This window comes from Macaca thibetana, chromosome 6 (assembly GCF_024542745.1).
Source record: "Macaca thibetana thibetana isolate TM-01 chromosome 6, ASM2454274v1, whole genome shotgun sequence".
NCBI classification, from domain to species: Eukaryota; Metazoa; Chordata; class Mammalia; order Primates; family Cercopithecidae; genus Macaca; species Macaca thibetana.
The window spans coordinates 159,657,208-159,684,693 of NC_065583.1; the positions used below are offsets into that span (position 1 = coordinate 159,657,208).

Genomic DNA, 27,486 nt, shown 5'->3' on the forward strand with positions numbered 1-27,486 from the left:
CCTCCCAAATTGCTGGGATTACAGGTGTGAGCTCCTGAGCCCAGCCAATAATCCCATTCTGTAAACTTAGTTTTCTTTCCTGCTGTACACTTTGCACGACTAATACCCTGCTAATTGTTGCACATAGAGGTGACTTTTGATAGTTCAGGAATCTCTCTTAAGAAATTCTTTTTTTTTTTTATTTTTTTTTTTTTTTGTGAGACAAATTCTTCAGTAAGATTGTGGGTCTCATTAATCCTTTGAAATCTTTCCAAATTAAATCAGGTGTTCACTCACCCAATAACGTATTAAGACACTAGAACGCAGGGGGCTGGTTCTGTTTCTCACCTCCTTAGGGTTTCTCCTTTAATGTTAATCCATCGGGCTGCCCCCGAATACCTGATGTAATTATAACCCGCAGGTACTCCTTAGTCCACCCTTACCTTCGTTATGTTTCATAGACTCCATCACCACCTGCGATACTGTCTATTCACTTGTATATTTGTTTCTTATTTTCTCCCCCTGAATTGGAATGTAAGCTCCATCTCCAATGCCTAGAACACACCAGCCAAACAATTTTTAAAAATTTGCTGGAATGAGTGGATTTTCTAAATTTCTAAAGTTTTTTTCCTCGTAGGAATTATTTGCTTGACTTATGTTTTGTTTTGTTTTTTTTTTTCCTTCCAACTTTATAAGTTTAGTGGTACCTGTGCAGGATGTGCAGGTTTGTTACGTAGGTAAACGTGTGCCATGGTGGCTTGCTGCACATGCCATCCCATCACCTAGGTCTTAAGCCCCTCATCCATTAGCTATTCTTCCTGATGCTCTCCCCAAATTTCTAAATGTATCAGATACTTAATTTAGCACCTTCTGAATGCCAGACAATGTTCTAAGATCTTTACAAACTTGAGCCCACCTCTGAATGGATGGTTATCCTTGCCTTTCCTCCACAAATACATTCTTCTCTACTATTCTCTTCTCTTTTTTTTTTTTTGAAATACTCATTGTTTTAAGCAGCTGCAATCCTGTATCATGACATAATGTTTCTTTTTTTTCTGTTCCTAGCCTTCTGTTTTATTCATGTAACGATTGTCTCCCATCATGATTCTGTCTTCCTGTGGTCCTGAGAAGGAATGGTTCTAGTTCTCTTGATTTTTCCACCCCTGGAATGGGCATGCGTAATGTGCTCCCAAACATAGGAGGAAAGGGACTGGGCGTGGTGGCTCCCACCTGTAATCCCAGCACTTTGGGAGGCCGAGGCAGGCGGATCACGAGGTCAGGAGATTGAGACCATCCTGGCTAACACAGTGAAATCCCGTCTCTACTAAAAATACAAAAAATTAGCTGGGCGTGGTGGCACGTGCCTGTAGTCCCAGCTACTAAGGGAGGCTGAGGCAGGAGAATCACTTGAATCCGGGAGGAGGTTGCAGTGAGCCAAGATTGCACCAATGCATTCCAGCGTGGGAGACAGAGCAAGACTCTGTCTCAAAAAAAAAAAAAAAAAAAAAAAAAAAAAAAAAAGAGGGGAAAGGAAGTCAAATGTATGAAGGTGAGGAACTCTAGTTTACAGGTTATAGCCATATTTTCAGTGATGGTTTCCAGTGCTGAACTGTTCACTTGGGCTATGCATTGTCTTGCTGTTCTAGTGCATCAAAAAAGACATAGGATATACACATTTCTTTGTCTTTTTTGATGCACTAGGAACAGCAAGACAATTACATAGGATGTAAACATTCAGTCATTTTATATATATACCTTATATAGATATTTTATACATGTAATAGATACATATATAAAACATCTTATATATTATACATATGTACATTATAAAACATATATATTATGCATATATGTATATAAGCATCTTATATAAAATATTAAGATATAAGGTATCTTAAGAAGATATAAGATCTTATATAGAGGGTGTTTTATATGTATATAATATATAAGATGTTTTATATATGTAAAATACATATAAGATATATAATATATATCACATATAAGATGTTTTATGTATGTGTGAAATATACCGTACACATTATATGTAATATGTATAATGTGTATATTACATATATGTAAAATATAAAATAATTAGTGTCTATGTTTTGTAGTGTGTGAGTGTTATGTATGGTTATTTCCAGAAAGCAGAATATGTATCAATATAAATATAAGTAAAAATTCTAATACTCTAAATCTTCAAAATCTGGATTTCTCAGTATACGTAGAGTGACAGTTAGTAGAAGCTGTTTGTTTTCACGTTGAGAAGGACTTGCTGGTGGTGAGTTTGCAGGGGCTTGAGGGGGAGATAGTTGTGCTGGCTTCAGTGCCCTGTCTTCTTGCCTAGAAGAAAATTTGGGAAGGGAACTCGAGTTGTACTGGCAGGAGCCTTGAGCCAGCAGAGTGAGATGAGGCCTCAGGAGTGTGCCGGGAGCTGGCAGGTGACACGGGCCCTTCTTTATACCACTTGGTTGGCTGAGACTTGACCAGCAGGCAAGTTCTGTTTCTGCCCCACCCTGGTCAGCACTTTCTTTGGAAGACGCAAGTACCTGTCCGGTTGTAGCTCTTCTGAAAACGTGCCTGGATTGGCATCACGGGGATGTGGCGTGCTGGGGGAAGGCAGGGCGTTCTAGCTGTTTAACTTCTGGGAATTTCTAGGTTGCCCCAAGGCTGTTTCGACTGCGGCCTAAGTTTCTGTTTCTTAACTTGCATGGTGTTGATGACTTTAAACGAAGGGTCTATATGTTTCTTCACTCTTGAATGACCTTGTGGCTTCGTTAATACCTTGTTATTCTGGGTGCGAAGCGCTTCTACCCTGCTCCCTAGGTGGCCCCAGGCCTCTGCCAGCCCTGTGGGGCTCATGTAGCAGGGTTGGCCACCTTGCCATGAGATGGGGCCACCAGGACTGTCTCCTCTCCTGGTGGATGTCTGAGCCCAGGAAGCAGCTGGGGACAGTGGCTTTTCTTCATAAGAGATGGGTGGGTCCCAACCTTGGCCTTGCAGTTTCTCAGGACTGGCTTGACCAACTGTTGTGGTTCATGTGGCAGAAATGCTACTGCCGAAGTTGTAATTTTTCTCTAGCAGAGTGAAACATGCCATTTGTCATGGCTCATGAAAACCATTGGATTGGTACTTTTGCGTTTCTTAGTGTGTCATTCTGCTTTGCAATAACATGCCATTTGTTGCCATGTAGGCAGCCAGTCAGTATCTAAAAATAATCTCTCCAATAAAAACATTCCACACATATGATTGCAGAAAATTGTTTTGTGTGCAGACATGCACATGCTAGTGTGTGCGTGTCTGAAGGCTGAGCACTTTTCATGTTATTTATGTCTTTTTTAAAAAAAAATCTCTTGATGTTTTTATTTTACTTAAAGGAGGATTGTAATCCAAGTATTTAAAAACTACCAACTATAGTAAATGAGTAAATATGGAGTGGAACTCTGCAATCAAATGATTTTGTTATTGTTTGAGTTTGTAAAGCTGGTCAAGCTTTGGTCAACAGATGGAGCTTAATGTGAGGTGGTTAATCCTGAACCAAATCGCTTAGGACGAAGAGCACTGAGTAGACATTAGAAATCCATGCAAATTCAGCAATCTGACGGTACCAGAGTCACTTTATGTACATGCTACCACATGTCTATAGTGCTTATTGCTGTTTTTGGAATTTTAAAAAAGATAGGTTCTTGAGCAAACAAAAAAAACAATTTTATTTTAAATCAGACTGCATTTGTTCTGCCGAGAGAGTACACAAATGCTATATATCCTAGTTGAAAGGGAATATTGTCCAAGGAGATTTTCTAAATATTCCTGTGATAATACGTTACAGTCTTTGAACAGATATATAGACTATTTAATCAATATGAATGTATATCATATTTAAAGTACTTAAATTAATACTTAAATGGAATAACTATTATAAAGCTTTGAAATTATATGATTCAATAGGAAACATTATATAGGGAAACCAAATTACTTTCTAAAACTTGGAAAGTGTCTTGTTACTGATTTATATCAAATGGAGAAATAATGCAGAGAAGTGAACTATAAGTTTATAATTTCTGTGACTCCCAAAAGATGTTCGTACTTGAACTAATATCTTTTAGGAATGTCTGATAGCACCGGTCAAAATAACTGCTTCTTTTAGAAATATATAGGTGACAGCTGGGCTCTGTGGCTCATGCCTGTAATCTTAGCACTTTGAGGGGCCAAGACAGGTGGATTGCTTGAGCCCAGGGGTTTGAGACCAGCCTGGGCAACATGACAAAACCCTGTATCTAAAAGAAAATGCAAAAATTAGCTGGCTGGTAGTGCACGCCTGTAGTCCCAGCTACTCGGGAGGCTGAGGTGGGAGGATCACTTGAGCCTCGGAGGTGGAGGCTGCATTGAGCTGTAATCATGCCACTGCACTCCAGCCTGGGTGACAGAATGAAATCATGCCTCAAAACAAAAAACATACACACACACACACACGTATACAGAGAGAGTGAGACAAATATATAGGTGACCTAAAATGAAAAAGATTTTTGCAATATATTTTTTTATTGTCCAATTTAGAATCTTTTTGCTGAAATTATACCGAGATTGTATTGTCAGTTTGGGACACTTGTATGAAAAATCACTTATTGCTGATAATGAAATAATTGAATTCCTCTCCCTCCCTCAGGTATTCACTTACAAGCAGAGCACAATTACCCACCAGAAGGTGACTGCCATGCACCCCACGAACGAGGAGGGCGTGGATGACATGGCGTCCTTGACAGAGCTCCACGGCGGCTCCATCATGTATAACTTATTCCAGCGGTATAAGAGAAATCAAATATATGTAAGTTCCAATTGTAATTCCTTTAAAAAGATCCTCACGTTTGAGTGAATGCTTATTTTTCTTTTCAGGGAGTATTTCCTGCCTTTTGAGAACTCTTGTTAATCTAAGTAAAACTAGGTTTGTTTGTTTGTTTGTTTTTTGAGATGGAGTCTCACTCTGTCATCCAGGCTGAAGTGCAGTGGCACAATCTCAGCTCACTGCAAGCTCTGCCTCCCGGGTTCACGCCATTCTCCTGCCTCAGCCTCCCGAGTAGCTGGGACTACAGGCGCCCGCCAACTCGCCCGGCTAATTTGTTTGTATTTTTAGTAGAGACGGGGTTTCACCGTGTTAGCCAGTATGGTCTCGATCTCCTGACCTTGTGATCCACCCGCCTCGGCCTCCCAAAGTGCTGGGATTACAGGCGTGAGCCACCGCACCCGGCCGTAAAACTGTGTTTTTAAGGGGTTTGCCAAATTAGAAACTTGGGTCAATAAATCATGTTTTCCTAGAGTTTATTGCCTAGATTTTGTTAGTGGGATTTACTTTCTGTGGAAGGGTCTTCTGCACATCGAGGTAGTTTGACCTTGCTTCTTGTGAATACGCTCTGTTGTATTCAGTTTCTAAGTGTTCTGCTACGGAAAGAAGTCATGGAGTTGTTAGACTGACCGAGGGAAAATGTTAACTTGTAGACATGAGTACTTGAACTCAAGCTGTCTTTTCTGGATTTTTCTCTTTCTGTGGATTTTCAATTATTTTTGTGGCTCTGGAGCCCACCCTAGGGTGATACTTGCATTCAAGGGAACCCAACCCATCTTTCTAAGTTATGGGATTCTTGTTTGCTATTTTGAATGGAGAAATACATAAAAAGTGGTCATGCACACTTTTCTCTCAACTTCTGTGAAATGTGACTCTACCTCTATTATGAAGTGATATTTAAAAATCACTTCTGTAATACATTTTTGACATTAAAGTACAGGTACTACATTATCTGTCAGGATCAGTTGACCTGCAGGTTTTCTCCCCTTTTCCATCTGCCTGTTTGCAAGTCTTTATAGGAAACTAAAGGCAACTGGTTATATATGTTTATTTCTCTTGTCCAGCTCAAATTTATATAATTTTTGAGCCAAAATAATAATACTTTAAAAACTCTTGATCTTTTAGTAATTTTTATTCTTTAGGAGTTACATTTCTCTTTGCCAGTATGGTTGTGATTATGATTAATAATAAATTAGCGTTTGCCAGGTGCGGTGGCTCACACCTGTAATCCCACCACCTTAGGAGGCCAAGGTGGGTGGATCACGAGGTCAGGAGTTTGTGACAAGCCTGACCAATGTGGTGAAATCCCATCTCTACTAAAAATACAAAAGCTAGCTGGGCGTGGTGGCGCTTGCCTGTAGTCCCAGCTACTCAGCAGGCTGAGGCAGGAGAATTGCTTGAACCTGGGAGGCAGAGGTTGCAATGAGCCAAGATCACGCCACTGCACTCCAGCCTGGGCAACAGAGTGAAACTCCATCTCCAAATAAATAAATAAATAAATAAATAAATAAATGAATAAATAAAATCAGCCTTCAAATGGATAGTACATGCTAACTGAAACTCAAGGCATGCTTAATATTCAGGTTCTTCCAATTTATCTAACCTTAGACTGACAAAGGAGCTGGGAAAGAGAAAGAATTAGATATTTATGGGTTTACACTGCTAAATCTTCCTCAGTTTATAAAAAAAAAATTGTATTTGCCTTTCTTTTTTTTTTTACACTGTGAAAGTGTTTTTTTTGGTCAGATCAACCTAATGTTTGCCAAATGTTTTCAAACAGCCCTGTCCAGAGAAATTCAATCATGCTGTAGTCCTCTGACTTGCTGAGCTAGCTTGTCCTCAGTCTTTAGATTAAAATATTTTCCATATGTTCAGAAAAGGTAATGTTTATACGTGTTGGTGTGAAAGTGGTGATGCATTCTGTGTTTTGCATGAGCCAACATAATGCGCATTTATTTCTCTGTTCCCATCTCAAAAATCTCCTTGTCGATGACCAGGGAACTGCCTCTTTCCCATGGAATAACACTGCATAGGTATCCACATGACCACTGCACTGTGCATGCGTTGTTGTCAGTATTAAATATTTGACACTGTCGCGTAACTATTTGTTTACATGGCAGTTTCTTTGCTAGGTTTGTCAAGGACTTATTTTGTCTTCCTTGAGCCAAGGACACTGCCAGGCACCTGGTAGTTGTGCAATAAATGTTTATAAAATAAATGCCATTCGTATTACAAATAGTCTTGTCGTTGATAAAATGTGAACCTGGATTTTAAAATTTTTTATTGGTGTATGTCTCTTGTAGGTTGACTATACCTAATCCAAAAACCCCAAATCCAAAAAATGTTTCAAAATCTAAGACATTTTGCATGCTGATGTGATACTGAAAGGAAATGCTCATTGGGAATATTTGGGATTTTGAATTTAACTTAAATTATGCTTAACCAGTGCATAGTACGCAAATATTCCCAAATCCAAAAAATATTGAAATCCAGAACACCTTTTGTCCCAGGCATTTCACACAAGGGATGCTCAGTCTCTATTTTCAAACTCATACTTCGCTGTCGTTAGAGAAAAAACAAGTTTTTTTTTTTTTTTTTGGTAATGGTGTCTTGCTATGTTGCCCAGGCTAGACTCAAACTCCTGAGCTAAAGTAATCCTCCTGCCTTAGCCTCCTGAGTACCTAGGATTACAGGCACATGCCAGCATGCCTACCTGGACACAAGTTGTTATTGTACATTTTCAATAGTCAAGAAAAAGTAAGTAAATTAGAAGGGAAAAAAAAAAAAAACTACACAAGGGGTTTACAAGGTAGACCCTTTTAAAAAGTTTTTTGTTTTCTTCTTTTCATGATAATGATGTTAAACTTGATAGCTAAATTGCCCAATAAATACTATAAATAAGATCTTGGTCTTGGAATAAGGTCATTTTCTTCCTTTCTAAGGGGAAAGCCGCAGGATTTTTGTGCATCCAGTTTGCAGTTCAGTTCAGTTAATTATGCCATTGTAGACCTTCCATTTGAGGCTTGCAAAATTTTATATTATTCATAAAGCAGCCACCATGATTTTTAAAAATTATCATTGAAGCCATTTATTGGTGATGCCAGCATCTGTTGGACTCTGCTTATATCGAGACAAGACCGCCACCTGTCAGAATAGCCACCGCTTCTCCACATGGGATCCTGGCTTGGAGCAGTGCCTGTCTATATCTTTAAAAGAGAAAAAAAATAAAACGACATGAATTGTTCCAGAGATGTTGCATTAGTTTTCCATTGCTGGATAACCAATTAACATAAGTGCACCAACTTAAAAGAACAAAGCTGCTTGCCCTCTTATGGTTCTTTAGTCGAAAGTCCCATAGGTCTCACAGCAGAAATCAAGGTGTCAGCAGGGCCGCGTCTCTTTCCAGAAGCTCTAGGGGAAGATCCATTTCCTGTTCATTGTGGCTGTTGGCTGAATTCAGTTACTTGCAGTTGTAGGACTGAGTTCCTTGTTTTCTTGCTGACTGTCACCTGAGGGCTGTTCCCAGCTTCTAGAGGCCACCCACATTCCCTGGTTTCCTGATCTGTGGCTCCCTTTCTTCGGCTTCAGTGCCAGTAACCATGTGTTGCTTCCCTCTCGTGGCTTCAGATCTTTCCTCCTTCTCCTCCGCTGTCTTCATTCTTTCTCTCTGACTGCAGCCAAGAAAGGCTGCCCCAAAAGGCTGCCCCAGGCTGAGCGCGGTGGCTCAAGCCTGTAATCCCAGCACTTTGGGAGGCCGAGGCGGGCGGATCACGAAGTCAGGAGATTGAGACCATCCTGGCTAACACGGTGAAACCCCATCTCTACTAAAAAAAAAAAAAAAAGAAAACTAGACAGGCGAGGTAGTGGGCGCCTGTAGTCCCAGCTACTCCGGAGGCTGAGGCAGGAGAATGGCGTAAACGCGGGAGGCGGAGCTTGCAGTGAGCCAAGATCCGGCCACCACACTCCAGCCTGGGCGACAGAGCGAGACTCTGTCTCAAAAAAAAAGAAAGGCTGTCCCTTAGATTGGGCCTCCCTGGATGATCTCCCCATCTCAGGCTTCGTAATCACCTGTGCAGAACCCCTTTGCCATGTGACATTACCTAGTCGCAGGCTCTGGGATGAGTGTGGATGGATGTCTTTGTGGGAGGAGCCATTATTTTGCCCACCATAGGTGTCCTCCTTTTTTTTTTTTTTAAATTTATAAAACATTACTGTGTTGCACAGGCTGGTCTTGAACTCCTGGACTCAAGTGATCCTCCCGCCTGGGCATTCAAATGTGTCGGGATGACAGGCATGAGCCCCCGCATCCAGCCAGGTAGTCTCCTTTGAGTCATATCATTGAGGAGGGACTCCTGTGGCATTTTCCCCCTGCGGGTGTCTGGATGTTCCATTATTTGTTGACTTTCTGTTCTGAGCTGGCAGGTTCCATGGGTTGCTGGCTAGTGGCTCATCGCCAGGTAGAGAGGCTGCCATTCTTTGCTAAGGAGTTCTGTTAGCTTTTTCTCCTTGGGGACTGGTCTTTTTATCTGAGAACTTTGTCAGAAACCTGGAAAATATTTTTTCTTGTAGCTTTTGGCATCTTCTATTGAAGTGGGGTAGAAAGTGATAAAACAAAAAATAAAAGCACTCAGAGGCCGGGCGCGGTGGCTCAAGCCTGTAATCCCAGCACTTTGGGAGGCCGAGACGGGTGGATCACGAGGTCAGGAGATCGAGACCATCCTGGATAACACGGTGAAACCCCGTCTCTACTAAGAAATACAAAAAACTAGCCGGGCGAGGTGGCGGGCGCCTGTAGTCCCAGCTACTCGGGAGGCTGAGGCCGGAGAATGGCGTGAACCCGGGAGGCGGAGCTTGCAGTGAGCTGAGATCCGGCCACTGCACTCCAGCCTGGGCTACAGAGCGAGACTCCGTCTCAAAAAAAAAAAAAAAAAAAAAAAAAAAAAAAAAAAAAAAGCACTCAGAATAGTCAAGTTAGAGTTGACTCCCCCTTTTCTTCACTAACCTCCTCTTTGGCTCTGTATTGATAGCTGAATCTTTCTGAACACCAGTTTTTAAAATTAACGTGTTTTCAAAGGTCAGATACCATAATCCCTCTAACAGGGATGTTTTAAAGTAAAAGAAGTGAAAGCTCTGGGAACTTTAACCTTTGTACCTGTCTCTCCATCTTAGCCATCCCATAGCAACAAGTGTTTAATTAGAAAGTTCCTGCCTTGAACTTGGCTCCATTTTAAGGGGGATTTGGAAGAAGTTTACAACATCATGCCTAGCCTCAAAGCTTGCAATTGAGTGGGGAGATAACACCAAGGCCAGCTCACAGCACATGGCCTTGGATAGCTGAAGGCCTGTCATTGAGGGTTATGTGAGGTTGACACAGGCTTGGGTTTGACTGTGCTTATGAAGCCCCTGAACTTTACCGCTGGGCCCTTTAGCTATTCCTGTGGGTGCATCCCTCTCCCACGCTTGTCCTTGAGGGGACAGAGGCCGTACTGAGTTTGATGCCAGTGTCCATAGGTCTGGACTGCATGGTTTAAGCTGCAGTGCCTGGATTGGAGCCGCTCTGCGCTAGCTGTAACTGCTTGTGCAGAAGCCCCGCCTTCTGTGCCCTGCTAGATTCTTTTCCTGGAACTCCCAGGCTCTTCCTGCCTGAGACTTCCCCTCGCCAACCTTATCCTTCCTCTGGCTGAGACTTCCCCTCGCCAACCTTATCCTTCCTCTGGCTGAGACTTCCCCTCGCCAACCTTATCCTTCCTCTGGCTGAGACTTCCCCTCGCCAACCTTATCCTTCCTCTGGCTGAGACTTCCCCTCGCCAACCTTATCCTTCCTCTGGCTGAGACTTCCCCTCGCCAACCTTATCCTTCCTCTGGCTGAGACTTCCCCTCGCCAACCTTATCCTTCCTCTGGCTGAGACTTCCCCTCGCCAACCTTATCCTTCCTCTGGCTGAGACTTCCCCTCGCCAACCTTATCCTTCCTCTGGCCACTTCAAGACTAGAGCCCTGCTCAGCTCCCAGTTCCCAGCCAGGGGCCCCAGGTTTCTACCCTGAACCTCTTGGCTATGGGTTTGCCGCCTGGAGGGAAGGGGGTTGACTCTCTCCTGATTGCTCCCTTCCTTAGAAAGGGTCTGATGAGGGCCTAGACTTCTTCATCTCCTGCCACGGCCTGCTAAGACCTGGCGAGGACAAATACACACCCGCTAAGGAGAGGAAGAGCAGGGTGTGTGCTTGTGGTGCAGAGACATAACCTATGCGTGGCTCAGGAAGCCCTGTGGAGGTGGTGGTGGTGGTGATACTACAAAGGAATGAGATCAATCAGGATTGGGTAGAAAGGCTGGCATGTTGGCTCACGCCTGTAATCCCAGCCCTTTGGGAGGCTGAGGTGGGAGGATCGCTTGAGCCCATGAGTTCAAGACAAGCCTGGGCAATTTGGCGAAGTCCCGTCTCTACAAAAGATTGCAAAAATTAGCCAGCCGTGGTGGCATGCCCTGTAGTCCCTTCTACTCAGGAAGCTGAGGTGGGAGGATCGCCTGAGCCGGGGAGGTTGAGGCAACAGTGAGCCGAGATGGTGTCACTGTACTCCAGCCTGGGCATCAGAGCAAGACCCTGTCTCAACAAAAGAGAGAGAGAGAAAAAAAGAATTGATGAGAAGGAAAGGCCAGTGAACACCATACATGAAGATGGGAGATGAGGGTGAGTTTGATGTGGCCTCACTGCAGCGGAGAAGGCTGCCTTTGCTCATGGAATCAGATGCTTGCTGGGGAATGGGCGGAAATTAGGTGGGATGGGCAGCCTGGGGTTAGAAGCCTTAAACCATTGGTTCCCCACCTAGGATGATTCTGCCCTGGGGACATTTTGTAATATCCAAAAGACATTTTTGGTCTCATAGCTATGGTCAAGGGATGCTAATGGCATCTACCGAGTAGAGGCCAGGGATGCTGAGAAGCATACCGGAGTGCCTGGGGCAGCTCCAGAGTCATCTGGCCTAAGGTATCAGTGGTGCCAGAACATCCCTCCCCCACTTACAGCTCACCTGGAAAGTTTGGGGTTGGTGATACACAGACCGCACTATATTTGTTAAAGTTACCTTTTTTCTTTCTTTTCTTTTTGTTTTTTTGGGACGGAGTCTTGCTCTGTCACCCAGGCTGGAGTGCAGTGGCACGATGTCGGCTCACTGCAACCTCCGCCTCTCGGGTTCAAGCAATTCTCCTGCCTCAGCCTCCTGAGTAGCTGGGATTATAGGCATCCACCATCACACCCGGCTAATTTTTGTATTTTTAGTAGAGACAGGGTTTCCCCATGTTGGCCAGGCTGGTCTCGAACTGACCTCAGGAGATCCGCCTGCCTTGGCGCCTCCCAAAGTGTTGGGATTACAGACGTGAGCCACTGCGCCTGGCCTTCATTTTGTTTTAGAGACAGGATCCCACTGTTACCCAGGCTGGAGTGCAATGGTGCGATCATAGTTCTTTGCGGTCTTGACCTCCCAGGCTCATGCGAACCTTTCACCTCAGCCTCTAGAGCAGCTGGGACTACAGGCATGCACCACCACGCCCAGCTAATTTTTAAATTTTTGTGAAGACTGGGATCTTGCTATGTTGTCCAGGCTCATGTTGAACTCTTGACCGCAAGCCATCCTCCCACCTTGACCTCCCAGAGTGCTGGGATTTATAGGCAAGAGCCACTGCACCCAGCCTGTTTAAAGGTTTCTGAAGGGAGAATTTCTCTAAGAAACATTTCAGAAGATTTAAGAGGGAAGTGATATGGCTGAGACGAGAAAGGACAGATGGGCTGAGAGCGTGTTGCAGTAATTCAGTGGGGGAGGGCTGAGGGTTTTAGACCAGGGTAGAGATGGGAGAAAAGTCATGGGGACTGTGGGGAGGGAGGTGAAGGAAGAGGCTGCATGTCATTGTCTCCCGGTCTTGTCAAGTGCTGTGGCTGTGAAAACGTGGCACTTACCGTCCTGGAAGCTCCTGAGCAGAGTGAGAACAAGTGTTTTTTAGGTGCCTGTCTTCTGTCTTCTGTGCTCTCTGGCCCCGGATCATCTCAAATTGTTAGGTACCCAGCATCTAAGCACAACGTTGACAAGAGCAGGAGAGGTTTCTGTTGTACGGAAGGCAACTCAGTGGCCAGAGTGGAAGGGCTGCCAGGTTCCAAGGTGTGGCATGTTGTTTCCTGCTGAATGGAAGAGAAGCACATTTTCTTCATTACAGGGATTGTGGAGCTCTGGGTCAGTTGCGCGGAGGAGACGCCTCTCCCAGTCTCTAAGGAATGGCTCAAAACCACATCACGGGGTGAGCTGCAGGGAACTTCAGCGCTCGCCTGCAATTATGGTGTTGAGGCTGGCTCCAGAGGAAGCTCTTCCCTGTTCCACCCAGCCTTTCGGTTAGTTTGTTGGTCTTGCCGAACAAACAGCACAGAGATCAGAATCAAAGGAGCCAATTTTAAGAAGTGGGGCTCTTTCTAAAGATAAATGCTTCTGTAAGCACGAACTATGCTTCACAGCCGATGTATTTTTAGGTGTTTCAGAAATATCCTCCTTTGGTTAGGTGGCATTCCAGCCCGAATCTGCAAATGTGTTTGATGTTGCTTCTGAATTAACTTGAAGCCTGCATCTGTCAGGCAAAATGTGTTAGCAGGCATCAGCCAGTGAAAGACTGATTGATTTTAGCAGCCGGTTGAACCGAGTTCACCTGCAGGGAAGTCACAGCCTGCTTGCCATGGGAAGGCTGGGCATACCCTGCCGTGGAGTGGACTGTTTGCGAATCTTGCAAATTGAAATCTGTGTTTCTTTTTTTTTTTTTTTTTTTTTTTTTGAGACGGAGTCTCGCTCTGTCGCCCAGGCTGGAGTGCAGTGGCCGGATCTCAGCTCACTGCAAGCTCCGCCTCCCGGATTTACGCCGTTCCCCTGCCTCAGCCTCCCGAGTAGCTGGGACTACAGGCGCCTGCCACCTCGCCCGTGCTAGTTTTTTTGTATTTTTTAGTAGAAACAGGGTTTCACGGTGTTAGCCAGGATGGTCTCGATCTCCTGACCTCATGATCCGCCCGTCTCGGCCTCTCAAAGTGCTGGGATTACAGGCTTGAGCCACCACGCCCGGCCGAAATCTGTGTTTCATTTTCTTGAGTTGAGTCTTTCCAAGGTAGACTTGGTTGGCTTGTTTCCATCCCTTTCCAAGGCTCGAGTCAAGTAATAGCGTGCCTGTCACGGAGGCAGCGTGGCCTGAAGGCCGCGTGGTTGGTTGATTAGCACTGTCTTGGCATTGAGTGCTCTTGGGACAGATGAACACAGTGCAGTTTGTCGGGACTTTCTGGGTTTTTTTTTTTTTGGCTTTTTTTTTTTTTCACATGAAATCAAGACTCGTAGCCAAAAGATGATTGTAACCATCTGTCTGACTATATGTATTTTAAAACTTTACCAAACATTTATGCTCTGGAGTGGCCACTTCCACATCAGCACATGAGAGTGGCAATTTGGAACTTGTTTTTTTGTGGATTTTTTTTTCTTCCTTCTCTCTCTTTGGGTTTAGATTCCTGTCAAAAGATTGCACGGGCGCGGTGGCTCATGCCTGTAATCCCAGCACTTTGGGAGGCCGAGGCAGGTGGATCACAAGGTCAGGAGTTTGAGAGCAGCCTGGCCAACATGGTGAAACCCCATCTCTACTAAAAATACAAAAATTAGCCGGGCGTGGTGGCATGTGCCCGTAATCCCAGCCACTCAGGAGGCTGAGTCAGGAGACTCACTTGAACCTGGGAGGAGGAGGTTGCAGTGAGCCGAGATTGTGCCACTGCATTCCAGCCTATGCAATAGAGTGAGACTGTCTCAAAAATAATAATTAAAAAAAAGATAGATTCCTTTCAATCAGGAGAGAATTTTATTCAGAAATTCACTCAAGTGAAATGGAAATGCCAGCCTCTACATTGAAGACCTTGACTTCAGTTAACAACTTGTGTCATGTGATGGTTTTCTTTTCAACAAACTTGAATGCTTCGTGATTTTGAAAAAATCATTTCTAAGTGTTTATTTTTTATTTTTATTTATTATTATTTAGACCTCACTCTTTCGCCCAGGCTTGAGTGTAGTGGTGCGATCATAGCTCACCACAGCCTCCAACTCCTGGGCTCAAGCAGTCCTACCTCAGCTTCCCAAGTAGTTGGGACTATGAGTGCACACCACCACACCCAGCTAATTTTTTGTATTTTTGAAATTTTTTGTAGAGATGGAGGCTTGTTGTGTTGCTCAGGCTGGTCTCAAATTTCTGGCCTCAAGCGATCCTCCCACCTGGGCTCCCTAAAAGTGCTGGGATTATAGGCATGAGTCACTATGCCTGGCTGAAATGTTTCTAATTGTTTAATTGGACAACATCAAACGATTTGGTTATATAGAAGGTAGTGGGCATAAAGCACTAGAAGACAGTGAAAACATGAATTTTATTTGGTGAATTGGTGGTGGAATCACATGTCCTCAGCATATTGATGCTGATGCTGCCCTGCCTGGGTACCAGGCTCTGTGTTAGACTCCAAGGATGCAGAATGACTCTGGCTTACAGGAATGGCTTGTTGAAGATTGAGTAAATGAAAGGCACCTAATTGCTTAGTGAAGACAGACACAGGCAAACCATGAACAATAGCTCAGGGTGACAATGGGTGTGATAAAAATACTTACATGGGAACACAAAGGAGGAGGGTCACAATGAGGAGGGGGTGAGAGGGTCAGAAAATGATTCCTCCCTGAGGTACTATTAATAGTTGGCCTGAGTTTTGAGCATATGTAGAGGAATTTGGCCAAGAAGGAGGGTGGCTGTCCTGGCGGCAGATCATCATGTGGAAAGACAGGAAATAGCGTGATGCGTTGTTATTTAATATCCAACGCAGGACATTCTAGATGCCAGAACAAAGGTTGCATGCTGCCGGCTGGCAGGGCGGTCGAGAGCAATGGTGGAAGGAACGGCTCTGTGCAACTCAGTGAGCTTGAACGGACTCATGAAAGCTGTCGGGGACAACTTCAACCATGCGTTTTGGGGAAGCGTCACTTGGCCACAGGGTGGTGGAGGAGAAAGGAGGGGCTTCCAGTCAGGAGGGGTTAGTGTGTGAGATACCAAGAGGTAGATGCTAAGTGTTTAACTGGGTTTGGGGGGCAAGTAAGCTGAATTTCTGTAGGATTACTGCATTACTCATTTGGGTAGGCTGTGGTGCCATTTGTCAAGTTGTAACTGTGTGAAGTAACAGGTGTTTGGGGGAGATTAGCCATGTCTGTTGAGTTTGAGCCAGTGGACCACTGAACATATGGATCTATAACTTACAGCTGAAGTTGCACTCAAGATAAAAATTTAGGAAGTAAGTCACTGCCATATTTAGCCGAGGTGTTTGAGAGAGAAGGAAAGGGGAGGAGGGATGGTGAGTACAAAATAAATCTGGATAATGGATCTCACTTCTTAACAATTCTTCCCTTTAGCTGCAATAGCATGGACTTTAAATAACCCATTTCCCCAGTGCATTTCAAATTGTATCTTCTACATCCAGCTTTTCAGGACTACATGACGAAAAGCACTGTGGTTTTATTTTCGTTAACAATAGCGATGATACGTACCTCTGATTTATGTAGCACATAGTGGTCATGTGGGGTAACAGAGGATCCCTTGTTGTTACTGATCAGAATCTTACAGTCCAGGGGGAGTGAAGCAGTGCCAGGGGAGGCGCTTCAGGGCTGTGGACTTGGTGTCTTCTGACTTGACCAAACCATGCTGTTTAGATGAGTTATTTCTGCATTGGGATTGTGACATCCAACCTGGGTCCCTTGGTCTCTATGAGCACCCTGTATGAGGCCACTGAGTCACTGTAAGTTTTCTTAGTTCTACTTGATTTTTTTTTGAGATGGAGTCTGGCTCTGTTGCCCAGGCTGGAGTGCAGTGGCGCAGTCTCGGCTCATTTCAAGATCCTCCGCCCAGGTTCACGCTATTCTCCTGCCTCAACCACCTGAGTAGCTGGGACTACAGCTCCTGTCACCACGCCCAGCTAATTTTTTTTTGTATTTTTGGTAGAGGCAGGGTTTCACTGTGTTAGCCAGGATGGTTTCGATTTCCTGACCCCGTGATCCACCCGCCTCGGCCTCCCAAAGTGCTGGGATCACGCCTGTAATCCTAGCACTTTGGGAGGCTGAGGAGGGTGGATCATTTGAGGTCAGGAGTTTGAGACCAGCCTGGCCAACATGGCAAAACCCCATTGCACCTGGCCATGGGGTTTTATACTTGATTGATCCACCCTCCTCAGCCTCCCAAAAAAAAAAAAAATTATTGGCTGTATTTAAGATATACAACATGATGTTTTGATATACATATGCATGCTGAAGTCAAATGATACTTGATTTTTTGGGGTGTGAAATTTGATACTAGGTGTTATACCCTTAGGCCTTGTGAAAACCTTGAGTTGGTAGATTTTGGATTGAAGAAATGAAGTGAGCTTCTCCCAACATTTTTAAGCAATTTGTGCTGCAGCTGTTCCAAATTATTAAAATGGACAAGGGAATGTATTTTGAAGGTGAGTTATGTGGAACTTTTCTGACAAGAAAATGTTTTTATGTGCTTCAAAATAGAATGTACTTTCTATTTCTGAAAAGCCATTAAACTGACCAGCTTATTTATTCTTGTGGAATTTGAAATCCAACATGAGGAAACCGGTACCTGGCCCCGCCTTGTGTTTGGGGGCTGCATGTGTCCACGGTCTTAAACTGCATGACATCATCATGGCCATTTGTGGAGCGGTAACAGTACCTTTTCATAGAGTGACAAATGATATGAGCCCATGGCAAATGTTGTCTCATGGACCTTAGGATTTCTTTTTTTTTTTGAGATGGAGTCTCACTCTGTTGCCAGGGTTAGAGTACAGTGGCATGATCTCCGCTCACTGCAATCTCTGCCTCCCGGGTTCAAGCAATTCTCCTGCCTCAGCCTCCCGAGTAGCTGGGATTACAGGCACCCACCACCATGCCTGGCTAATGTTGTATTTTTAGTAGAGACGGGGTTTCACCATGTTGGCCAGACTGGTCTCGAACTCCTGACTTCAAGTAATCTGCTGGCCTTGGCCTCCCAAAGTGCTGGGATTACAGGTGTGAGCCACTGCACCCAGCCAAGATTTCTTACCACACTTTATCTTTGCTTCACTGGACACTTAACAAACTAGCTCTTTCCCCACCTCCAACTGCCATTTTTACTCACATTACATGTTGTACTTTTCTTATTACTCAGTGAACCTTTTACACATGCAGCCTATACTTTAGTGACAATGTCATCCATGCAAAGTGAAGAGTGAGGTGGTACATTTAAGATGGGTGGGATAAGATGTCTTTGACTGTAATTTTTTTTGCCAACGAACCCTTGACATTTCAAATAATTTTTTTTGAGATGGGGTCTCACTGTATTGCCCAGGCTGGAGTGCAGTGGTCATGGCTCACTACAGCCTTAACCTCCTCAGGCTCAGGTGATCCTCCCACCTCAGCCTCCCAAGTAGCTGGGAGTATAGGCATGCACTACCACAGCCAGCTAATTTTCGTATTTTTATTAGAGATGGGGTTTTGCCATGTTGCCCAGGCTGATCTCAAACTCCTGGGCTCAAGCCATCCTCCTTCCTTGGCCTCCCAAAGTTCTGGGATTACAGGCCTGAGCCTCTGTGCATGGCCATAATTTGTCTTTCTTGAAATAAACGATTGGGAACTATGACTATAATTGCCAATGTTATTTTGCATCCCTGTTTTAGCAGGTTCAGAAGTGCCATTTGTCATGTGCATGGACACAAACAGTAAAAACCCAATAGTTAGTGAAGTCCTTCTGTGAGCTGAAGTCCCTAACCGCACCCCCTTCGATGACCTGTTACAAAATGATTCATTAGGGCTTGGCCTGTTGCATCACCTTTTGGTGATTGGATTAAGGGGGTAAGACCGTGAGGGACATCTCAGAGGAAGGAGCCTTTGTGGAAATCTAGTCAATGCAAGGTGAGGGCCTGAGCAGACCAGGACAGCACAGGTGAAGTGGGTGGGTGGGTGGCTCTGGAGTTAATTAAAAGTGGAACACACAGGGCATGGAGACGTCAGCCGCGGTGATGAGGCTGACAGAGCCCTGTGGATGGATGGGTGATGGAGAAGGCATTCGCTGTAGATCCGTAGTGTGGCACATTCTCAAAAATCCAGGGTTTCCACCCTCGCTCTGACTCACTGGCTCTGTGACCGTAGGGACAATATATTGCTGTCCCCTGGCCGGTTCCATTACCTGTCAGAAGAGGCAGGAGCAGTGAGCTCTGCTGCCCATCACAGGGTTATGGAGGAGCAAATGAGTGGGTGTGTGAATGTGTAAACAATCCTTTTGGCCATAGGATTTTGAAATGTCACTTCGTTATTCTGCCCCTGGTACTGAATGGAGGTAGGTAGTCTAAGGGAGGCCTTTGAATTATTAATGAGTAATTAATACTGGGCTGTTGTCTACTGGGTAATTTTTGATACACTGAGGCAAAATTTTCTATAATCTTAAGAAAAGAAATCAGGTTCTTTCTTTGTACCAGCCAGACACACATTTTATATATTCTTTCCTTTTTTGCTTTTTAAGGAAGACATTTCAGATTATTGAGTTTTGGTTCCAATTAAGTCTGGTCGTTTGATGGCTTTGTTGGTTTGTGGGAGTTCATTTGCTGAATTTACTGCCAGCCACAACATAACATATTTATTAATTATTTGAACTCTGAGATTTCAGGGAACTCTGTCTCCCTGAAAATCTCAGTGCCTTTTGTTCTCTCTTCCTGAATAGTCTATAGCTTGTCACCAGAACATTTTTATTTAATTTGGTTTCAAATTTGAAGGTGTGTATGCTAAAACTTTTTTTTTTCTTTTGAGGTAGGGTCTCACTCTGTCAGGCTGGAGTGCAGTGGTGCAATCTTGGTTCACTGCAACCTCTGCCTCCTGGGCTGAGGTGATCCTCCCACCTCAGCCTCCTGAGTGGCTGAGACCACAGGTGGGTACCACCATACCCGGCTAACTTTTTAATGTATTTTTCATAGAGATGGGGTTTCGACATTGGTGCTCAGTCTGGTTAACTCCTGGACTCAACTGATCCTCCCGCCGTGGCCTCCTAAACTGCTGGGATTACGGGCATGAGCCATCAGGCTTGGCCCCGCTTTTTTTTTTTTAAAGAGATAAGGTTTCACTTTGTTACCAAGGCTGGAGTGCAGTGACGCAATCACAGCTCACTGAAACCTTGACCTCCTGGGCTCAAGCCATCTTCCCACCTCACCTTCCCTAGTGCCTGGGATTACAGGCATGTGCTACCACACACATGGGTAATTTTTGTTTTTTCTTTTTTTTTTTTGAGAGACAGGCTCTCACTGTGTTGCCCAGACTAGTCTCGAACTCCTGGGCTCAAGTAATCCTCCCATCTCGGCCTCCGAAAGTGTTGGGATAACAGGCGTGAGCCACCACACCCATCTTCTAAAACTTTTTATTTAAAGTTAAGGAGCATAATGTTTCTTGTTGTTTCCTCTCAAGTCTGTGCTTGTTTTTAATCTCTCTCTATGCTTAGAAAAAGAGGTTAATGTATTCTGTCCAACACCAGAATTCCCAGTAGTACTATTTTTTTTCTTTTTTCTTTCTTTCTGTTTGTTTTCTTTTTGTTTTTGTTTTTAGAGATGGAGTCTTGCTGTGCCGCCCAGGCTGGAGTACAGTTGCATGATCTCGGCTCACTGCAAGCTCCGCCTCCCAAATTCACGCCATTCTCCTGCCTTAGCCTCCCGAGTAGCTGGGACTACAGGGGCCCCCCACCACGCCTGGCTAATTTTTGTATTTTTAGTAGAGACGGGGTTTCACCGTGTTAGCCAGGATGGTCTCGATCTCCTGACTTCGTGATCCGCCCGCCTTGGCTTCCCAAAGTGCTGGGATTACAGGCGTGAGCCACCGCACGCGGCCCCTAGTTTTTTCTTTTTTAAACTAAAAAAAATTTAATTTTAGTAAAATGCATGAACAAAATTTATCACATCTGTTTTTAATGCACAGTACAGTAGCGTTAAGTATATTTACATTATGATGCAGCAATCTCCAGAGCAGAACTGAATCCACACTCATTAAACAACAGCTCCCCATTTTCCCCGTCTCCAGCCCCTGGCAACCACCCTTCTACTTTCTGTTTCTATCAATTTGATTATTCTGGATCCTCATATAAGTGGAATTGTACATTTCCACTTTCTCTATCAATTTGAGTATTCTGGATACCTCATACAAGTGGAATCGTACAGTAGTTATCTTTTTGTGACTGTCATATTTCACTTAGCATAATGTCTTTAAGGGTTCATCCATGTTGTAGCAAGGGTCTGAATTTCCATCCCTTTTAGGGCTGAATAATTCCGTTGTATGGATATACCACATTTTTTGTATCTGTTCATTTATTGATGGACACATACGTTGCTTCTACCTTTTGGCTGTTGTTTACTGAATATTTTTTATGCATGGTATAGAAAGTTTGAAAAAGCATCCTTGAGTTAGTGAAACTATGGGAAAAAGAATAAGAAAGTGCTTGGAGGATGTGGGTTTAAGGAAAATCTTGAACACAGCAGATGCAGGACATGTTATGAATGAATGTTAGTTTTCTTTTGTTTAGAGTACTAAATATGGCCTAAACTATAGGTTTAGAAATTTTTATAGAGTACGAATTTTTTCTTTTTAGAATATGAATCATAAAACGAGAAGGACCACAGCAGTAGCGCCTACATACTTAGAAAGAGTAATGTTGGAATATAGCCATGTACCATTAAATGTGTGATCTTAGCCGGGCATTGTGGCTCACGCCTGTAATGCCAGCACTTTGGGAGGCCGATGTGAGCGGCTCAGTTAAGGCCAGAGTTTGAGAGCAGCCTGGATAATGTGGTAAAACCCCATCCGTCTCTGCTAAAAATACAAAAATTAGCCAGGTGTGGTGGCGGGCACCTGTAATCCTAGCTACTTGGGAGGCTGAGGCAGGAGAATCGCTTGAGCCCACGAAGCAGAGGCTGTAGTGAGCTGAGATTGCGCCACTGCACGGCAGTCTGGGCAACAGAGTGAGACTCTATCTTAAAAATAAATAAATGTGTGATTGATCTTTAAAAATCAGGAGCAGCTGTTTATATTTAAGTGCTCTTTCTCTACTCAACAAGCAGAAAGAGTCCTGGACATTTTTTGAGGAATTTGGGGAGTTCAACTCGTGGTCCAGTTTAAAGCTATAAAGTAGATCATGAGGCACGAAGGATCGTCACGCGTCCGAGGCAGGCAGCTTCTAGGGTGCACGTAACTTTTATTTATTACTTACCTCAAAAGGTGAAAGGTTTTAAACGTACTGTAATGCAAATCTTTTTGGAAAAGAATTTTTTTTTCACTTGATGAAATACGTGGTGTGTAAAATGAAAAGCAAAATAAAAGCCTGGTTTGGTATCTTCTGTCAACGTTAACCATGCATTCAAACGACCTTTTACCTGAAAACATGTTTCAGTACCGCTCCCCGCCCCGACATAGTGGCTCTTGGAGGGAAAAGCCTTTCATTCCACAGGAGATTTGGCACTTCCTTCCAACATAGCCACGGGGGTGGCGCATGGCAAGGCTTAGAAGGAACTAGTGTAGTGCAGCCAAGCAGATGGGAGAACAGCGGAAGCCTAGGAGCCCAGGGTGGTTTCAGTGTAGATTAGAAGATAGCGTCTTCCTCAGTTGCTGTGGGCATCGCTTTTATGGGCTGAGAGCCTGAATGAGTCCCAAAATCCTCAAGAAAAGATGAAATCAGGTTCCTAACCCGGATAAAGAACGCAAGACCATGTGCTGTGCCCTTCAGAAGTTTCCCATCAAAATGGGAACAATCAAGGCTTTCTTGATAAAGCAGCAAAATTCTGTATATTAATATTTATACAGAATTTTAAAAATATATTTTTATGTAGAGATGGGGGTCTTGCTCTATTGCCCAGGCTGGTCTTGAACTCCTGGGCTCAGCCAGTTCTCCCACCTTGGCCTCACAAAGTGCTGGGATTATAGTCATGACCCACTGTAGCTGGCTGGAATTTTAAATGTATTGACAATGTGTAGTAATGAGGGACCATATTTTTTTCATGGTAACTCACTTGGCTGAATGACAGATGAAGCATGCATTTTACTGTGAGAGTCAGATATGAAGATCAATATTATTGCAGGAAAAGTGTGCAACCACCAGAGCTGTGCTGGTCATTGGCCATGATTAACATCTTCTATAACTAAACCAACTGGATGGTTTTGGTCTTTCACTCTCAAACTGTGTGCTTTTTGAAGCCATCTGGTAAAGTGTTCTGTTTCACAGCATGCCCGATTACCTTTTCTCTTGAAAGATGGTGACTCAGCAATCGATTGGTGGCAGTAGTGTGGGGTGGCAGGGACTCGGCTTAGGAGAGTATCCCGATGCCTTCTGTGAGCTGCATGACCATCAGCAGGGATGCTACATAATTCTGCAGAGTCTGTGGGCTGCCTCCACAGGAAGCATCTGCTGTTAAGAGTCCTTTCTCAGCCGAGCGCAGTGGTTCACGCCTGTAATCCCAGCATTTTGGGAGGCTGAGGCGGGTGGATCACCTGAGGTCAGGAGTTTGAGACCAGCCTGGCCAAAATATAGTGAAATCCTGTCTCTACTAGAAATGCAAAAATTAGCTGGGCAGAGTGGCGTACACCTGTTATCCCAGCTACTTGGGAAGCTGAGACAGGAGAATCTCTTGAACATGGGAGGCAGAGGTTGCAGTGAGCCGAGATCGCGCCACTGTACTCCAGCCTGGATGACAGAGTGAGACTCAGTTTCAAAAAAATAAAAATAAAAAGTTATTTATTTTCTAAAGCACTGCTGATTCTGGTGGAGAGGACCTGTGGACATTGATTTCTGGGTTGTGTGTGTTGTCTCTAGTTGCCACAGCTACCACATTGACATCCTGAAACATTTAAAAACTATTTCACTGGACAAGATGTGGTGTCAATTACATGAGCCCAGCATGAGACCATTTTGGATGTTGCGTCTTCACCTTTGCTAACAGGCTTAATGCCACTTTGTCTTCTACTCTCATTCAAAGCCCATGTCATCCACACTGTCAGAATAAGCAGTATCTTAAAAGGATGCTCTATGGCTAGTGAGGTTCCCCAACCAGGAGGAGGAATATGGTTTAAAAGAAATGATCATTCTTTCAAAGGAAGCTGTGTAAGACGTTTTAGTGATGGTTTTATGAGTAAATCAGTGCCTTAAGAAAAAAGGGCTCATCTTAGAATTTTACAGCAACCGTACAAACATGTCATGAATGGGACATGCAAAATGATACGGGCATATCTTTTTTTAAGAGGTGTGTTAATGATGGGTGAATATCCTAATAATAAATTAATTAAATTTAATAATAAGCTTAATGCCCATGACTGTGGCTTTCACCCTCTGCCTGTAACTGAGGAAGAGGATTGGCGTGTGCTTAATTGAACCCACCATGTTGGTTGATTGACTGAGTGTTGACTGTTGCTTGTCAGCTTCCTCTGACCTACCTGACTGCATAAAGAGTGACAGTCCTGTCAAAGTAGAGAAAAAAATAAGAATGTATTTCATAGTACAAATGAACATTTTTAATACTTAGCAGAAAAAAACAACAATAATGTAAACAACTATCAAAAAGGTAGAAAACAAACATGGCATTTTAAACAAAGTGGTGGAAAGGGCCAGGCACTCACAGCCTCAAGTATTGTCTGCCTGCCCCCTCACCTCTGCAGATGTTGCGTAGAAGGAGGCACTGGAGTGTCTCTGGTCCAGGCACTGATAGAGGATGGTGGCATCCCAAGGAGTAGGACACTTTTTTTTCCCAACTTCCATATTTTTTTTTCCTGGCCAAATCTTACTCATAATGCTCCGACAGGACAAAATGGGCTTTCTAGAGAGTGGATGTTTCCAAGGACCTGAGAATTTACTCATAAAAGCACCAGATCTTTTTTTCTAATTAAGGTGAAATTCATTTCACATAAAAGTAACCATTTTAAAGTATACAACTCAGTGGCATTTAGTACATTCGCAATGCTGTGCAGCCTACACCTGTGTATCAGTATGCTTTCTGCTGCTGTAACAGGATACCACACACTGGGTAATTTATAAGGAGCAGAAGTTTACTTGGCTTATGGTTCTGGAGACTGGCAAGTCCAAGAGCGTGGCACTGGCATCTGGTGGGACCCTTTTGCTATGTCATGGCCTAAAGCATCACATGGCGAGAAAGCTTGAGTGTGAGACAGAAAGAATGCATGTCGAACTTACTCTTTTATTAGGAGCCGAACTCTGCAATAACTAACTCACTCCCACAATCCCACAATAATGGCATTAATCCATTATGAGAGCAGAGCCCCATGACCTAATCACCTCTTTTTTTTTTTTTTTGAGATGGAGTCTCGCTCTGTCGCCCAGGCTGGAGTGCAGTGGCACGATTTCGGCTCACTGCAAGCTCCGCCTCCCGGGTTCATGCCATTCTCCTGCCTCAGCCTCCCGATTAGCTGGGACTACAGGCGCCCGCCACCACGCCCGGCTAATTTTTTGTATTTTTTAGTAGAGACGGGGTTTCACTGTGTTAGCCAGGATGGTCTCAATCTCCTGACCTCATGATCCGCCTGCCTCGGTCTCTCAGAATGCTGGGATTACAGGCGTGAGCCACTGCGCCGAGCCTAACCTAATCACCTCTTAATCACCTTTATAATTACCTTCCTAATACTGTTACAATGGCAATTAAATTTCAACGCAAGTTTAGGAGGGGACAGACATTCAAACCATACAACCTGTATCTTAGTTCTACAATATTTTTATCACCTCAGGTGGAAACCCTGTACCAGTGAAGCAGTCACTCCCCTTTCCTGCCACCGTCTACTCGTAGCAACCACCGATCTTTCTGTTTCTATGGATTTAACCTACTCTGAATATGTGAACTTTTGTGTCTGGTTTAATATGTCTTCAAGGCTCATTCACATTGTAGCATGGATCAGCACTTTATTGTTTTTTGTGGCTGAGTAATATTACATGGTATGGGTATGTCACATCCATTCGTCTGATGATGGACCTTGGCATTGTTTCCACCTTTTGGCTGTTGTAAATGGTGCTTCTGTGAACATGTGTGTACAAATGTTTGAGTATTTGCTTTCACTTCTTTTTGATACGTATCTAGGGGTGGAATTGCTAGGTCAGAGGTAATATCTTTTATGTTTTTAACCTTTTTTAAATTTTTTGCTTCACATTATTTCCAAAACACATTCCAGGTTGGGTAACTCTTATCCAAAACGCTTGAGACCTGAAGTGTTTTGGATTTCTGATATTTTCTTCGATTTTGAAATATTTGCATTATGCCTACCATTTGGGCATCCCTCATCAGAAAATCTGAAATCTGAAATGCCCCCATGAACATTTCCTTTGAGCCATCTATTGTTGCTGTAAAAGCTTCAGATTTTAGAGCATTTCAGATTTTGGTTTTCGGATTAGCGATACTCAACCTGTATGGACTTACTTACATTTGAAAAGTTATACTGAACATAACAATGCTTTGCTTGATGTTCCTGGCAGATATTATGAATATAAAATACTACAAATTGCTATAATATGGTGCAGATGCTCTCAGGATGTTTGGACTTCCTGTCTAGTTTTGCTTGTTGTTTTTTGTTGCCCCCCGCAACCCCCCTGGGCGTAGGCATCCCTGGTGTCTTTTTGTGTGTTCAAATTTCCTCTTCTAACAGAGACACCAGTCAGATTGGATTAGGGCCCACCCTAATGGCCTCATTTTAAGTTAGTCACTTATTTAAAGCCCTTATCTTCAAGCACAGTAACATTCTTAAGTACTGGGGACTGGGGCTTCAGCATGTGAATTTGGGGAGAAGGCATGGATCAGCCCGTAACACCCCATAAAGCCCTAGACACACTGCATGAGCTTTATAAAAGTTGATTGGTGGTTGGTGGTGGTTGCAGGACTCTCTGCTCCCACCCCTGTCTGACTTCCCCAGTTGTGTCTGAGCCTGGAAACCAGGTAACCAAACAGAGTTAGTATTTCCTGCAAAAGTGCAAGTGAATAGTTGTGTCCACATGGAGAGGCCTAAGGCATTAAGCTTTGGTAACTCTGTAGCCTCTATTTATTTTCCTTCTTTCTTTTCTTTTCTGTTCTTTTCTTCCTTTCTTTCATTCCTTTCCTTTCTTTCTCTCTTGCCCGCTGTCTCTCTCTTTCTCTCGCTCTCTCCTCTTGCTCTCACTCTTTCTTTTTTCTTTCTTTCTTTTTTTTTTTTTTTTTGACAGAGTCTTGCTCTGTTGCCCAGGCTGGAGTACAGTGGGGCAATCTCAGCTCACTAACCTCCGCCTCCCAGGTTCAAGCAATTCTCCTGCCTCAACCTCCCGAGTAGCTGGGATTACAGGTGTGTGCCACCAGGCCTGGCTAATTTTATGTATTTTAAGTAGAGACAGGGTTTCACTGTGTTAGCCAGGATGGTCTTGGTCTCCTGACTTCGTGATCCTCTTGCCTCGGCCTCCCAAAGTGCTGGGATTACAGGTGTGAGCTACCACGCTCAGCCTAATACCTAGCATTTTTGAAATAGTCATGTTATCTTTTAAAAGCTGTAGCTAACTCTGCATAGCATAAAATTTGCCATTTTGACTATTTTGAAGTGTACAATTCAGTAATATTAGGTACATTC

General features: G+C 43.9%; 2 protein-coding genes across 26 annotated transcripts in view; one reads left to right on the top strand and one right to left on the bottom strand.

The window, feature by feature from the left end:
* Nucleotides 1–27,486, bottom strand: part of BASP1 (brain abundant membrane attached signal protein 1) — a 1,209,505-nt gene that overhangs the window by 449,509 nt on the left and 732,510 nt on the right. Inside the window, exon 1 of one of the 25 annotated variants that reach the window (XM_050794719.1) lies at nt 9,116–9,119. The exons of the other annotated variants lie outside the window; for them this stretch is intronic. The gene's annotated coding sequence lies outside the window, so the exon portion shown is untranslated. Of the gene's footprint in view, nt 1–9,115; nt 9,120–27,486 lie in introns of those variants that run through there. 25 annotated transcript variants of the gene reach the window in all.
* MYO10 (myosin X) overlaps nt 1–27,486 on the top strand; it is a 275,069-nt gene that overhangs the window by 114,904 nt on the left and 132,679 nt on the right. Inside the window, exon 3 of the mRNA XM_050794761.1 lies at nt 4,643–4,801. Coding sequence (XP_050650718.1) covers nt 4,643–4,801 — 159 coding nt within the window. The remainder of the gene's footprint in view (nt 1–4,642; nt 4,802–27,486) is intronic.